Genomic DNA, 16,210 nt, shown 5'->3' with positions numbered 1-16,210 from the left:
CATACTTTTGTATGTTCACCGCCTATCACAGTGCACCTGCTAACTGTAAACTATTCGTTCTGTACTTAACCGGCCATCTCGCGGAATAAAGCGGAGTTCGTGCTGGAAACCATACTGGTTGGTCTCACGTTACTCTAGTCCCCGGTCTTACCAGAGCTCGGCTACATAATTGCATGCATTTGCCTTTCTATCTCAAAAGCACTAAGTGAACCTTTACTTCTTCAAAATGATGTCTTCTCTGATCCAATCTGACATGTTAATGACAAGCATTAAATTTTTTTCATCTTCCAGTTTTGAAACAAGATGACAGAATTTATATGTAATCAAGGATACTCACCATCAGTAAATCAAGTATTAAGGGAAGCTTAACCTTGCTTTTGTGCTAAAATTGTAGTTTTCTGGGAAATCGGTGTTTATGATCAAATTTAGTAAGTTAAGAATATGAGTTACTATATTTCACTCTACCCTTTTTTTGTTTTGTGGGGGGGTGTGTTTTTGTTGTTGGGTTTTGTTTGTTTGTTGAGGGGGGGTGTTGTTGTTGTTTTGGTTTGGTTTGTTTGGGGTTTTTTGGGTTTTTTTTTAACAGCTAAACACCAGAGTGCTAAAGAAGTCAGGATTTACCTCTCTCCTTTCTGTTTTTCACTTGACTGCCTCTCAAGAAATAAAGACAGAATCACAGAATGGCTTAAAGATCACCTAGTTCCAACCCCGCTGCCATGGGCAGGACATCCTTCACTAGATCAGGTTGCTCAGAGCCCTTCCTTGACCACTTCCAGGGATGGGGCATCCACTGCTTCTCTGGGCAACCTGTTCCAGTGTCTCACCACCTTCACAGTAAAGAATTTCTTTCTAATACCTAACTAAACCTACTCCCTTTCAGTTTGAAAACATTGCCCTCCATCCTGTGACTCCAGGCCATTGAAAAAAGTCTCTCTCCATCTTTCTTGTAGGCTCCCTTCAGGTACTGGAAGGCTGCAATTAGGTCACCTCGAAGCCTTAATTATATATGAAGCATATAAAGTAGCAGGACATTATATCACAATTGTTGCTGCAGTACAAGAAAGGAAATGCAACCTTTCCATTAGCACAATATTGTTCCACTGTCATAGTTGGTTGATAACTGGACTGGAACTATAATTCTGGGGAATGTGGAGAGACTGCTTCCCAGAGAGGCAAATCAGTAGTAGTATTTCCATAGATACCATGGTGTCTCATTTTTTCTTTCTCTTCAATGTATTTAATGTAAAAAAAGTGTTTTCCTGTAAAAAGGAGGGGGAAAGCAGAAAAAAATTCTGTTAGTCATACAGTTAACTATTATTTGGTAAAAGTATTATTACTGGTGTATGTTGCTTTTTAGTAGAGAATTTTTAAGCATCTTACAACAATGCAATTTGAATGAGAAACTCCATGATCTAGTATGGTAGCAAAGTATTTTAGTAATATGCTGATAATTAATAACCCAGCTAACTTAATAAGCAGAGGTTGAGTCTAGTCTCTTTTTTTTTTCAACATGTCCTCCTTTACCCCTAAATTCCTATTCTGATTTTTGATATACATTCAGGGAAAAAGCCCCAAATCTAGGCTATTCATTAAATGCAATCATAATTTCCTGTTTGACAACTATTTGACTTCTATATTTGTAAATTGTTTTAAAAACATATTTATGTTCACAATTGTGAAAGAGTTCAAATGCTGACTGGTTTGCATCTTGCTCATGGCAGCTGGGACTTGACTGTCAGCAGGTGCTGTGAATCACTTGAGTCACTCGTTGAGCAGAAGGTTTGTAATGAGAGGATGGGGAGCCTCAGATAACCTGAATGTTTCCATGGATAATTCTAGTTACTGACTGAGTTTGCTGCTGCCCATGGGCAAAGGGCAGTTGAATCATCACTCACGAAAATTTGTTAGGAAGGGACCTGAAGTGAATTCATGAAGCCATGCTTTCAGCTGTGCTCGTCAGCAGAACTTCACTTATGATACCAGAGAATTTAATACACAAATTAAAGCTGAAGCTCTAATTCATAGCTTTTAAGAAAATCAATATTTTCAAACCCTTTTTTGTCCAAATTATCAGGCTTCCAGCTAGGCTCTGCCACTTTCTCCTGCCAGTGAACAATCAATATAAAATGACATCATTTAAACTGAAGTGTTGTTGTTTAAATTTTGGGGGGCTCCCGGGGGGGGGTCCTCCAGGAGACCCCCGGGGTCCTAGGGTTGTGGGTGTTCCAGTGCTGGCAGGCAAAGAGACTTCAGACGCCGGTGGGGTGCTGATGAGGTGAGGGTTTATTCACTGAGGGAGAGGGGAAGGGAAGGGGGGAAGGGAGGAGAGGGAAAGGGAGCATCCGGAGGCCTCCAGGGGGAGAGGGGCAAAGAGGGCGAGACCCCTTGCCTTAGCATTCTTATCACAGAGGTTCAAAGGGGCGCGGTAACATTCTCCAGCCAATCAGGTTACAGATACAGGATACTGCAGGGAGGTTACAGACTTGGGATAAACCATACATTTTCCAGGAGTGAGCCAGAGCAAACCATTTCCGTAAAATGCAATCCCACACTGAAGTCTTAAGAGCACTGTGATTAGGTGTATGTTTGTGCCATAGGCTTCAGAGTGCTTTGCACATCACATTAAAAGAGCCCAGTTGATTTACAAAATTTTCTAGTCAGTTTCAGCTGCCATACCTTCCCACTCAATTGTTCAAATCACATATCTAAGGAACTAGGTAGGAATTCCCGCCTTCTTTGGGCAAGAAGAAAGAAATTAAAGAGTTTATAAAATTTGACTCAGTACTTTCAAATTTTTGTGCTGTCCTCACCCCCTTCCAAAGGATCACACACTGCTTTAGGCAGAACAAAAATGGATTAAATCAAGGTAGTAGAAGTTTAAATATTTTAAGTACTCCTTTGTCATATTAAAACATCAAGAATTCACAGTCTTATTGATCAGTATTTGGGCTTTTAAAAATGGTATTCATATGTCTGATTTAAATAACCTTTCTTGTTTTCAGTGAAGCTTTAATTGTTCCTGTAAAAAGTAAAATAGCACCTGCTGTACTTGTGGCTGTTGTCCCTGGATACCTAATACATACTGTGAAATACAATGATTAGATCAAGAAATGTTACTCATTCTCTTTTCACGTGAAATGTGTTCTTTAAATTACAACAAAAAATGGAAATGGCACAAAGCAAGTCCAGGCTAGCTGCAGGACAGGTTGGCATTGCTGGAGGAATTGCTTATCAGGAGGATACAGAGGAATTAATCGTAAAGGAACTGTGTGCAGAATCTGCTCTTCTGCACATCAGATTTTGCAGATAAAATTGATGTTTTATGGAATTTCAGGTGCTCCTAGGGTAGTAGGCCTTTGTCATGATCATCAAATCATAAAAATATTTTATAAATTTGGCTCTATCAGGCAACTAGTTTCCTATGATTGGATCTGCTATGCACAAAGTCTGATTTGTGCCACAATGGCAGGGATGGCTTTAGTAAGCCAGGGTGACAAAAATGACCAAAAGTAGATCTCCTCCAGGTATTATCTGTGTTTGTAATATTTTGATTTCTTGGAAAATAACAACAAGGAGAGCTGATGTGCCAAAATCCACCAAGTGAGATTTGCTTGCAGAAACTAAGGCACATGGTTGATATACCCTGCTCAAGCCTTAGTGATCTTTCTGTCCTCACATGCTGAAGACTTTGGTCTTGGCATCTGATTCTCCTTCAATTTAGCTGCTATAAATCACAGAAGAACAAAGATCTTTTTTGTAGCTCTTATTTAGGCACGTTGTTTTTTCTTCCTCTCCTCAGAAAGCTGACATCGGGATCTCTGCCCTGACCATCACCCCCGACAGGGAGAATGTGGTAGACTTCACGACACGCTACATGGACTACTCGGTGGGCGTGCTGCTGCAGAAGGCAGAGAAGACAGTGGACATGTTTGCCTGCCTGGCCCCGTTTGACCTCTCCCTGTGGGCCTGCATTGCTGGCACGGTGCTCTTAGTAGGGCTCCTTGTCTACCTCTTGAACTGGCTCAACCCCTCACACCTTCAGATGGGATCCATGATATCTACAACTCTCTACAACTCCATGTGGTTTGTCTACGGATCCTTTATGCATCAAGGTAAGAGACAGAGGGGGGCTCTGCCTCTGAGAGAAAACCTGTATGTCCTTTCCATTGCTGTAGAGACCTTCCTCTACCCTGCCTCCCTCCCACAGCCCACAAGGAACTGGGAGCACTGGAAAGCCTTGTGCTAAAAGATTTCCAAGATATTTGGCTGCCCTGTATGGGAACCCCGAGAAGTTCAGAGCACTATGTGCTAGCTTATGATTTGTTTTGTTATTATAGAAAGATGATTTTCCTCTGAGGAAAAAAAAGTATTGCTCATCAGTTACTAGAGAATTATTCAATATTATCAAGTGCTATGTTCTTACCCGGTCACAGAGAATGCTGGGATTTGGATTTTGAATTAAGTGTAGAGTAGTGAGCAATGCTAAACAATCTTACTGTGTCTGATATTCTTTCCTCCCTCTTCTGATTTATTTCAAATTCCCACTATAATGTTTAGATTCAAGCTTCTATATCCTTTCTGATTGCTTTCTCAATCCCACCTAGCATCTGGTATAGCCCAGGCTGGTCCCCAGTTCTGCTTATATTCCTAAGTCCTTCGCAGTCTAACTCTTCCGGCAGGGTTTTAACCATGCATCCTAAAGACATCAGGGCCTGCAGACCTTGGCTGGGTATATACTGCTTAGAATTCTGGTCTGCAAGTTGAGGTTGTAATGCAAAGTGGAAAAAGAAAACACAGTTTAATATAAGAGCAAAGAGGGGTTATATAATAACACTCGATGACAGAACAGAATGAACACCTTCTTGCTTATCCATGTAATTGTTCCTCAGTCACTGCTGGCACTGCAGGTACACCTGTTTTAATTTCACAGAGCATCTGCTCTACAAAGAGCCATGGCCACTACAGCCCCAAACTCGCAGACAGTTCTTTGTATTTTAACCTGAATTTGGATGGAACACTGGCAACATGTGATTTGGCATTACATAAAAGCTAAAGGTGTCCATGAAAATCAAGTATGAAACTCCTAGAATAGAAAAATAAAACAATGTCACTATCCCAAAAAAGAAGAAAAGCTTAAGCTGAGACTTTCCACAAGAGGAGTGATTTTAACCACATAAGCATAGAGACATTACTTTTAAAATTATCATTTGCATTGAGCAGCGATGGTCAGCTGAGGAGAGCTGAAGAGATAGTTTCAGGGGTTTTGTGATTTCTTTTTATAAATAAACCAAAGACTTCAGAGTAGCTGAGACCTATGGAAGTTTTTTGAATGTTTATGGGTGGGTTTATAAAGCTCTCTTTCTGTCCAAATATCCCCAGTGAAAGTGTTTAGCGAATCCAGCTGTGGGAGAGTAGTTGGTCTGTTACAGAATGAGACTCATTACATCTGTCTTCCTGTTAGGTTAGAACTAGTGAGTTAGTTTCTTTAGTGCATGAATGTGAGTCACTCCACATAAGTTTATTGGCCTGAGCATCCCTGCTGTACTCCCAACAGGAGTCCCTAAAGCTTTCTAGGAGACTGCTCAGCTGAGGTTCAGAGGAGGCACAACTGGTTTAACACACCTCAGTCTGAACGATTGTTACCTGAATTGTCTGCCTCATGTTTATCCAAGGAAGCCTGTGTTGCCTGGTTTCCTGAAATTTCCTAACTCACAGGTCCTGAGTAGTAGCCCACAAGGGAGCCCTTGGATAGATGCTTAGTTAGCTTGAGAAGAAAAGGACTTTTTGACCAATCAATAAAAATTAATGCTTAAGGAGGGCTTAGAGAGAAGCCTTGAATTCAATGTAAAATTGAGGAAGAAATTATATGGAAAGAAGAGGGACCAGGTGGCAAAAAAAAAAAAAAAAGCAGAATTCAATAGGAAAAAGAAAGAAAGAAAGAAAGAAAGAAAGAAAGAAAGAAAGAAAGAAAGAAAGAAAGAAAGAAAGAAAGAAAGAAAGAAAGAAAGAAAGAAAGAAAGAAAGAAAGAAAGAAAGAAAGAAAGAAAGAAAGAAAGAAAGAAAGAAAGAAAGAAAGAAAGAAAGAAAGAAAGAAAGAAAGAAAGAAAGAAAAGGAATTTATTTGAGCGGATCTGCATCCACTCCCTGTGGTAAGAGGTGTCACACATGATGGACAACTCAGTAAAACCTGCTGGTGGTACAAAGCATCTGGGGGCACCAAAACTGTTGTGCAACTTCAGAAAAAGAAATTCACAGAACTGGGAAGGTGGGAGGAATTATTTACAGAGAGAGACAGACAACCTTACTACTCTACCATGTGGATTTTCAACACAACTCTACAGAATTCGCCAAAATAATGTAAAATACTCACTTGGCTCCTACTGAGTGAGAGAAAGCTGTAGACATGTATCTATAGCTTTGTTCTCCTTTAAGCAACAAGCAGAACTGTCCTGAATTAGCTAGAAGGAAAAACGAAACACATTGAAAAGAATTTATACCAAAATACATGACACTTACTGACTGATAGAAACATAAAGACTCAGAACTCAGAAACTCACTGCAAACAAGAGATCCATTTATAATGTCAGCCTGTATTTCACATTCAATTTGAATATAACAAAAACTACATTAGATGAAGCATTATTGTTTACTAATCCTTGTGAGTACAGACAAATGCAAATAATTTCCATTGAAAGGGTAACTGGCTATTGTGGTGATTTAACCTCTGTTTTCTTTCATCAGCTCTTCATTCATCTGAAAAACTGCAGCTTTTATTTGTTTTTGAATAGTAAATCTGTTGCTATTAATTCTGATTGGCAAATCTTAAGTGTAGCGGCATGAGGCATTTCAAATACTGTCGCATTCACTTAAGAAACCTTTCAGCAGCGATTTAAAGCATGACAAGGTACTCATTTCTGTTATCAAAACATAGAGCCAAAGATGCTTTTATGCCCTGTGCTGACAGAAACAAAGCAGCGTGAACCAAGGGTTGCTTGTGCTTTGATAGTTCTGGATTCTTTGTTTGGGGCTAGCAAGTGATTTGTGGCATCATCTTCTTTTTCTTTCCTCTAGACAGAGGAAAAATTTGCAAGCATGCAGACTAGCTTCAGACCTGTCATGGCTCTGAAGACAAAAGAGCCCTCTGCGGCTGAAATACAAGTCATTCTTTAAGGAAACTCATAACCTATTATGATTGAAACAAAGAGCTCATTTCTTCTGAAATAGTTAAAAACTTGGCCGATTTTAGCAAGTAGCTTTAGTTCACTGTGTCCCTTTTTATTTTTGTTCAGCCTTGACTCTGATGTCTTGTTCAAATGCTATTAACAAGTTTTACCCTTTCTCAATTTTTGAAACACCAAAGAAAAATACTGTCATTGTCTATAGACAAAAGTCAACACAGATCAATCCAATGGTTTTTAAGGAAGGTCTATAATTACTGTCATACTCAGTTACAAAATTTAAGTATTTTTATTTGCTTCCTTAAAGGTAGACGGAAACTTAATGTGACTGCTACTTGTATCACTTAAACTTAGGTCTTGAACTTGGCTTTCAATTTATTCCCTCCATATTTCAGTGACCACTCTAGGCACTGTTTTGAGACTGGTAATATGGAAATGTATTTTAAGTTTCCCTTTTTATATGAGTTTCATTCATTATTGAGATCAGTCAAAATAATTTACATTATTTTTTTAAGATATATGAGGATAAAGCTGCAATATAACTCAATTAATATAAAAGTGTATAAAATGCAAAGGGAGTTTTTTATTCTGTACTCAAGCCCTTCATTATAAAAAGAAAAGAAAAGAAAATGGGTAGGCAGTGTGCTGAAATGCTTTGGCTTCCTACCCAACATACCCACTGAATCTGCAATATACTGTGACCACTAAGAGGGCAGAGACTTTTAGGTGATCTTAGCCATGCTGCTGTGGATTATATTAAAAACAAACGCTTCTGACTCTGAAGTCAAAAATCAGGCATGAGTATTTAATATAATCTGTTGTCTTTGAGTTGTCTGTTCATCTAAAGATGAAGCAAATTCATCAGTTCAGACTGCGGAGGATTGCAATTGTGTTGGAAATTAGTGCCACGGCTTCTGAATTTGTTCTTTTCCTTTTGCTCATCCTAGAAAACTAAGTGGCTAAAGCTCTGCATTTTGCTTCTTTTGAATATTACCTTTGACAATTGGACAGAAATCTGGCTCTAGACAGCCCTGCTTTAGCATGGTGTGTTTGGACAGGGTCCCTTTCTACTTCAGAGAGTCTGAGGGATATATTAATAATGATACATTATGTAGTCTTTGCTCAGCTTTTGTGCTACTCTGAGTTTTCCTTCTCTTGAGCCATGGTTTTGTTGCTACTCCCTCAAATTTTGCCCTTATTAGAATTTGCCAGTATAGGGAACCTGCCATATGAACTCTCAGAGAAGAAATTTGGGGGTTCTAAAAACTTTACTAAAATCTTCATCTAGATCAACCGAATCAAGTTGCTGCAATAGTCTGATGGCTTTTGTACTTGCTGAGAACCTAGTTTAATCTCCTGAAGGTTTTCTATTAGCTTCCTATTAGAGGCTCTTGTTACAAAACACTCTAGGGAGCACTCTGCTCTCACCAGTACTGGAGAAAATCATTGATTTAAGAAACAGAAGTTCAAGATTAGAGTTACTACCAACTCTTTTTGTATAATAGATCATTTTTTGAGACAGGGAAAATGCTGCATAATTTTTTACCAAGGACTGTCAGAAGAATGTTTTTGAGGATTTTGTTTTGAAGGCAGCCTCTCAAATTTTGCTTCAGAATTTTAGTGATGAGCTAACTTAGTATAATAGATTTCAACTGAACATTGACAAAATAATCAAGTTAGAGAAAACTGCAGTGTTTTGTATTTGATGTGAAAGACACCATAAAATACTTTGTCTCTATCTTATCACACTTGGCTCATTTTGCTTTGCATTTTTCTGTAAGAGAAGGTATTTCTGAATTGGCCTGGCAGGATTTTAGATTATGCAGGTAAAGATGCAAGGCTCTGTTTTGTTTGGGTTTGGTTGTTTTGTTTTGGGGTTTTTTTTGCCATAATAGAAAGTATTTTTTAAATGGCTGAATCATTCAAGATTTAATCACTTCTTAGTGATTGCAACAAAACAAACATTCATTATAGTTTTATAAATAGAATTTGGCCATAGGATAATGAGCACTTGAAGTATTAGCTGCAAAAATATAATTTTCTTCAGAGATCTTAATACACTTGCTTAACCTAGAAAAGTTGTGAAATGGATGAAGTTAAAACACCACTGGTGGGCCATTTTTTATCCCCTTATATTTTTTTAAAATGCTGGTCACAACTGGAGGTTTTGATTGGTCATCAGTGGTGTCAGTAATGGCCAATTATGCTGATAATACCTGGTAAATGAGCAAATCTTACTGTTTACCTTGTGTAAATTACATTTCATAGAAGCAATAAAACAGCCTCCAAGATTCAGCACTTCAAAGTCATTATAATACTTCTCAGATGGTTAAAGCTGCTCAGAATTCTCAGTCTTCTTCCTTGTATTACCACCCACGGTGTGATATAATCCTCCTGAAATGCACTGCCTGGAGTCTGCTGTTGCTTAATAAATTACTTCATCTTGCTTATCTCACTCTTGGCATATCCCTATCAGCAGGAAACCATTATGCTGTTGCAACATCCTTTCTTAGTGACATTTTTCTCTTAATTAAGTGTACAACAATCAAATATTTAATATTCAGAGGAAGACTCTAGAATCATTCTGGAAAAATTCTGTTAGAAATTAATTATATCTTCACATATGATATTTAATGGTGAAACCTGATTTATTTGGGGGGGTATGTTTAGAAATACAAAAAAGATCCAGTATAAAGACTTTAGGACTGGGACCTAGTTCCTAATTTGGTTTCTGCACCTGATCTGCTGGCTGACCACAGAAACATTATTTAATATCTTAGGTATTAGCCCTTAGTTTTAAAACTGAGATATTACCCATCTTCCTTCATAAAAACATGTTTTATATCTTCTGATAGAAGGCAAAACTTAAATGCCAGTCTCATTAATTAAAAATTTTAATTGCTCTTCAAACTAATGCCAGTCTTGACATATTCATATAGCAAGGGGAACAGACTTGCTGAGCCTAAAATGCATAGCACTAAACTAGGAAAAGGAAAAGTCAGATACCAAACGTGTTAGGAAACAAACTACACACACCAGCAGATTTATTTGTGGCATGATAGTTCCACCTTAAAGTATGAGCCCCCAAATTCTGATGTTATTTTGATTAAATCTAGACTAGTATATCAGTAAATATATTTACCTTCATAAAATCATCTCTCTGAAATGGGGACTGCAGCCCTGTGGTACCCAAGCTCCTTTTGCATGTCTCAGTGGTTTGGCCAGCCCTCTTTACAGCATCCAAAAATGAGTACATATTGGTAATTGTGTCCTGTATCTCAAATGTATTTGGAAACCACAAATGATCACTGGAACTGACAGCATGTACTGAGAGTTGTTGTCGTGTATGCAGTACACTTTTGTAAGCCTTGGATGTAGCTTTATGTCCTTTCAGAGGTTTATTTGATTGTCTCTTTTTGAAACTGTAACTTCATGGAATAATCATGCTCCAAGTAAAATATTCGGTAGTGTGAGCATTTGTTTGCAGCAGTGTGCTATCACTAGTGTGAAACTACCAGGAGATATGCTTGGATTTTCCCCTAATTTGAAGTTAAGATTCAGGTAGTTGTCAGAGGCATCTTAAATAATGCATTTCTACATCTTCTCTGTACATGGGGTCTTGAGTAATAGCACTGGGTATATGAGGCAGTATATTTAGAAATTTTGTGTCTGATACACTGTCTGTGAGGAGGTGGAGAATGAATGGCAGTGTGAAAGCCCAAAAACTACCTTAATTGCCTAGGTCTAGCTCTGATTGACTGTGAAAAGGCAATGTCTGTCTGGCTATAGTGTAAACCCTGATCAAGACCAAGTCAGGCAAAAGGAAAGTAGAATTGGATGTCATGGCATCTGTCCATCATTTTGTGTTCTTTCAAAAACATCCTAAGGTGAATATTTTACTCAGAACAGTTTCTTTGTTATAATATCTAATATGACTATATGCTGTAATTGGGTAAAGAATGGGTAAATTAGGTTTGGATTAGGTAATCAATTTTGACTTTTCAGGGTTCATCTGTGTATAATATACATTTTATTGAGGAAACAAGGAAGAACCATTTAGTCAGGAACTGAGTGTTTCTTGCATGGACAAACAATGTAATCCCCATTTTTATCTTCAAAGATGTTTAGAAGCTGAACAGGCAAGCCTTACTTGTCCTGCTATTTGATATTTCTGCACAGGAGTTTACACTTGAATTGATAACTTCAGCTGTTTAAAGTAGGAAGGAAGTGAAAAATGAGTTTTAGCTTTATTAAAAATATTCCCCCTCTGCTTGGGATGACAGCCGTTTCATCTGCAAATTGATCAGCCTTTTTCAGCTGAGGACGTCCAAGGCACCAGATAAACATGGGTTTTACAGGGAACCCGTAATAGCTTTCTGTTGCTTTTCTGCCCTGTGAGGAGTCCCTCCCCTGCAACAGCTGTGCCGTTGCTGCATTCACCCAAGCAGATCCACTTCACAACATCAACTGGTGGGTAGGTGCCAGAAAAATTGCCTGAAAGCTGTAAAGACAGGAGTAGCAGAGGTTTTCAAGCTGCTGGCAGGAAAGTCTCCCCTCTTCAGCAGCTGAGGGTTTTTTTCCTCAGACCTCTTATAATATTAAAGTGTTTATAAAAGGAGTAGACCAAAATTAGAAAGGAAACAAAAAATGCTATCAAATGATTTTTTTAACTAACCTGTTCCTTTCCCTGATTGTTGATATGAAGGACCAGTTTCAGCATATATGGTAAAATGAGGGCTGTTGGGGGGTTTTGTTTGTATTTTTTTAATTTAGTCAGCTTCCCAGCATGCAAATTAAGGGGATTACCATCATTATAAAAGTATCCTGTTGTAGGAATCTCCTGCTGCTTGATTTTTTTTCCTTTCACTGTCAGTAGTGGAAGGAGATATCTTAAAGTAGGACTTCACCTTTTCAGCATTTTTGAAGTTAGTGAGATGGGGCTGGGTTAAAAATGTGCGATAGCTCGCCTACCAGGCAAAAGGGAGGTGAAGGAACACGGGTAGGTTTGACTGAAGCCTTGTCTTCCCCCACACTAGGACAGAGTAAAGGTAGGAATGAAGGGGAAGAAAGTCATCTGCAAACAGGCTGTTAAGGAACACTGATAATAAATCTGATGAGTGGGGTGTTTGTTGTTCGTGCCCAGATATACTTGCTAATAGAACATTTTTAGCCATAAGCATGTTCCTCATTCTTACAATGACTTCTTTTATTTCTGTATCCCCAAAGAGGAAAATCCTCACTATCCTGTAAAGTCAGCTTTGAAGTCGCTTTTCACTTCTGAAAAACCCGAGTTGTGATCTTAAGCAGGGTGATAGCTGATTTGCAGTGAAAACCAGGTTATTCGACTTTCAAACATAAACATTCGTATTAGTGATTTTCATCAATAAATGACATTATAGCATTTTTCTCTGTGAAACTTAAAAGGATTAGGATTTAATTCTGTCCTCTGTTCATTGTCATAGTACTACATTAGGTCATCTGAGTTTTAGAGATCGCTGATAACAACATTGCAGGATGTAACCAAGGTAGAATTTTAGTCTAAATTTTAAAATGTGTTATTTCGGAACATAATTAGAGCTCCTGCACTGGTGAGGATTGAATTCTATAAGGTCAGGAGTACATTGCAGAGAACCATTCTGAAAATAAAAGGATAACTAGAATTAGTGACATGAAAACTGAACTAAGGTATCCGAGATGCCTATGATTCACTTGCCTCTGAAGTAGTCAGGGGTAACTCTGTACTGGTGGATGCTTGGAAAACTTGGAAGAACAGATTTATAAAACAGTTCATAATTCTTTTAAAATTCAAGCAAAACAATATTTTTTAGTGTCTAATTCTTTTTTAAATCCCCTTCACCCCCTAAAATGTTGAGTCACAGAATTATGTAAAAATATTATGGGGAAAACTACTTGTCAAAGATGTAGGGGCTTTACTGGAATAAGTGTTTCTCCTTATGGTTACACTGCATTGTTTTGTATTTTGCTTGGTTCACAGTTGCTTAGTTTCAGTCAAAGGTGACTCTCTCCCTCATATTCATAATGTCCTCTCTGACAGGCTCTTAGCTAAAGCCACACTTTAATACCTCATTAATGACATTGTAAACAATGTTAATTTTACATACAGATGGTCTTTTTTCAGTCCACTGTGCACAGTTCTTTCTGCTGTCCCTGAAGGTGCTACGTACAACCCCGTCAGCAGCGCATGGAAAGCCCATGCTAAACAAACTGTATGTGACAGTAACACACACATTATCTCCTTAGCCACTTACGAATATGTACCAGAGATGATAATTGTGGCTGATTGCTTAAGGCTTCACAGTGTTTGAATCCAGCCATTAGTAATTGAGAGATTTGGTCTCAGCATCTCTTGAAATCTGATCTAACCATTGCCAGTGTGCAAGGTTATTTGTTAAGATCCAGTGCCAATATCCTCTAAAATAATAGCAAGCCTATATCACTTTGATGCGTTCCCAGTGGCTGCAAATAGCACCTTTACATGGGCATGCAGTCAAGAGCCATCTTAAAAGCACACATCAGATACGACTGCTCCTGAAGAGCATCCCAGAGGCTCCCTGTGTTTGTTGAAAATGCACACTGAGCTCTAATCTGTGTTTTTCTCCGTGTGTGTATATTAATAATTATATTCTATAAAATTATTGTCCTATGTTCTGAAAGTGGCAGCAAAGAATTATATGATCAGAGTTTTTTCTTTTTTTTTAGCAAAGAGCTTTTGGTAAAATTGCTAGGCTTATTGCAGTTATTTATGATTATGTAACTGAATGGTCCTATATTGGGTAACCCCAAAATTAAATTTGAAACCATGCTAAGCCTTCTAATAAACTAATGCATTTCAGCAGCATTAATACAGTATATTTTGGCCAATGGATTCATGAGAGGTGGACAGCAAGCCTCAGTTCCAATGTGGTCACAGTTGCAGATATCAAAAGATGCATTTTCAAATACCAAGGTGTATAGTATAAGACTAGTAATTATTCATCTAAGGGTTCCCAGTAACTTCAGCAAATACTAGTAGATGCCTCCATTTTCATTTTAGCTGCAGTCATTGCTCCTCTTTTGTGAAATAAATCCCCCTGTAGCCCCTCCAATGTTCCAATGCTAGCTCAGACCTTAGAGGGCTTTGGAGGAATATTTCATGGACAGGACAAAGGATTCCAAAAGAGGCTCTGACCTCCAGCTGTAGTTCAAGACGTTTATTCCAGGTGGTGACCAGAGGGGAAAGAGGATGAGTGCGGAAGAAGAGGGTCTTATCTAGCTTCTGCCAGGGAGGGATAGTTGGGACACAGCCAATAGGGTCAGAAAGGGTAGGAAGGGTTAAACTACATAGTTACAGGCTCTAGGGGTCTCTGAGGGGGGAGAAACAATTCCCCAGGGGAATGTAACACTTTTGTAATGGCAGCAGAAGAGAAAAACAAAATATACTTTCTGATACATTTTCCAGAACTTTTAGAAGCACTGTAAAGGCAACTCATCCCCTCTCTCTCTCATTATGTTGCACAAGTCACTAGAATGTATTGGCACTATATTAATGCACACTAATGTTCGTAACATTTTCTTATTACTCTTGTGAACTTTGATTTTCAATTGAAAACCTATTTTGCTAATTTCACAGAAAGACAGAATGTGACCAGTGCAAAATGGTTAATATCTGAAATAAGTCATTAAGATTGTGGGTCTAGGCCTAAAAGCCAGGAATTGATTCCTATATGTCTTGAAGATTCATTCTGTAAATACTACCTGATAAATAACCCTCCTTATTCCCCTCAAGGGTCTAAGCTAGCTCAGTCCTTCTCAGGCCTAGGAGGATTATATCAAGAGAGACAGGAAAAGGATTCAAAAGAGGCTCTCACCCTTTCTTTGCTGCAGCGATCTTTATTCCAGGTTGGTGTCCCAGGAGAGAGACCGATCCCGGGGGACAGGGGTCTTTTCTCAGGATTTCTGAGGGAGGGGCAAGCTGGCACACAGCCAATGGGGTCAGAAGGGGAAGGAAGGGTCAGACTACATGACAGGAGTTCCAGGGGTCCCTGAGGGAGAAGAAACCATTTCCCCAGGGGAATGTAACATCTCCTCCTTTTTTTGTTTAAAAAGATACAGAGTGAAATTCTCAAATTCTGTTTGACACGGAGTGTGGGTTTTCCCACCACTTATGGTTGGTAGGGAGACCAGATTGCTTTAAATTTGCCAACTCTATATGGTTGACTTCTGAGGTAGAAGATATGAGGCCATTGATAGCCTTGAAAATCAAACAGCGTAGGATCCCGAATGCTATGGTTACAAGGAAAAGGATAACAAAAAGTAACAAAATTGTTTTGACTACAGAAGTCCACCACCCAGTGAATCCCCAGCCCTTGAACAGTTCCTTGATCCAATCTTCTGATTCTTGCTTCACTTGTCCGATCATGTTGTTCATGCTTCGGAGGGCAGCATGGATGTTTGGAGCCTTTGAGGACAGATTGATGCAACAGAGTCCTTCAAATTCCTGGCATTCATGTCCATGCAATAGCAAAAGATAATCGATAGCAGCACGGTTCTGGATGGTGGCCTGTCTGGTAATCTCCTCGTCTTCTAGGAGGGAGCTGATGGCGATGGATGTTAAATTAGCTTGCTTGACCACCCAGCACTCTAGGTGGCCCAATTCACCTAGAGCTTTGGCTGCTGCTACCCACGGAAGAAACAGGGATACAGCAACTCTTTTTGACTTTGCCCAATGAAAAATGTCTGAATTACAATTTGGGTCCAAATTGTCAGCACTCCTTTTTTGAATTTTGTCAGCCGATTTGTTTTTGTGAGTCCATTCACGAATTAAAGTTTGGTTGGGTGTCAACACGGACAATCGCCCTATGGTACATGGCCCTCCGAAAAGCCGGGATGGAATTCCTGCCCATGCCCGATCCCCACAAACCAAGAACAATCCTCTAGGGAGGCTTCTGGGTTTGGAGTGAGATGGGTTGTCTGGTGCAATGTGGCTTATATTATGACACCACCTCTTTGCAGTAAATTCTCCCCGGAACTGC

At 39.0% G+C, this 16,210-nt stretch overlaps 1 protein-coding gene and 1 long non-coding RNA gene across 2 annotated transcripts in view; one reads left to right on the top strand and one right to left on the bottom strand.

Moving 5' to 3' along the window:
• The window catches only part of LOC134563453 (uncharacterized), a 468,018-nt gene that overhangs the window by 218,645 nt on the left and 233,163 nt on the right, over window positions 1-16,210 (bottom strand). The window lies entirely within an intron of this gene.
• Window positions 1-16,210, top strand: part of LOC134563452 (glutamate receptor ionotropic, delta-2-like) — an 845,768-nt gene that overhangs the window by 650,299 nt on the left and 179,259 nt on the right. The window contains exon 11 of the mRNA XM_063421373.1: window positions 3,800-4,112. Coding sequence (XP_063277443.1) covers window positions 3,800-4,112 — 313 coding nt within the window. The remainder of the gene's footprint in view (window positions 1-3,799; window positions 4,113-16,210) is intronic.

Source organism: Prinia subflava, chromosome W, assembly GCF_021018805.1.
Source record: "Prinia subflava isolate CZ2003 ecotype Zambia chromosome W, Cam_Psub_1.2, whole genome shotgun sequence".
In the NCBI taxonomy this organism is placed as follows: domain Eukaryota; kingdom Metazoa; phylum Chordata; class Aves; order Passeriformes; family Cisticolidae; genus Prinia; species Prinia subflava.
This window is presented reverse-complemented; position numbering and strand designations above follow the sequence as displayed.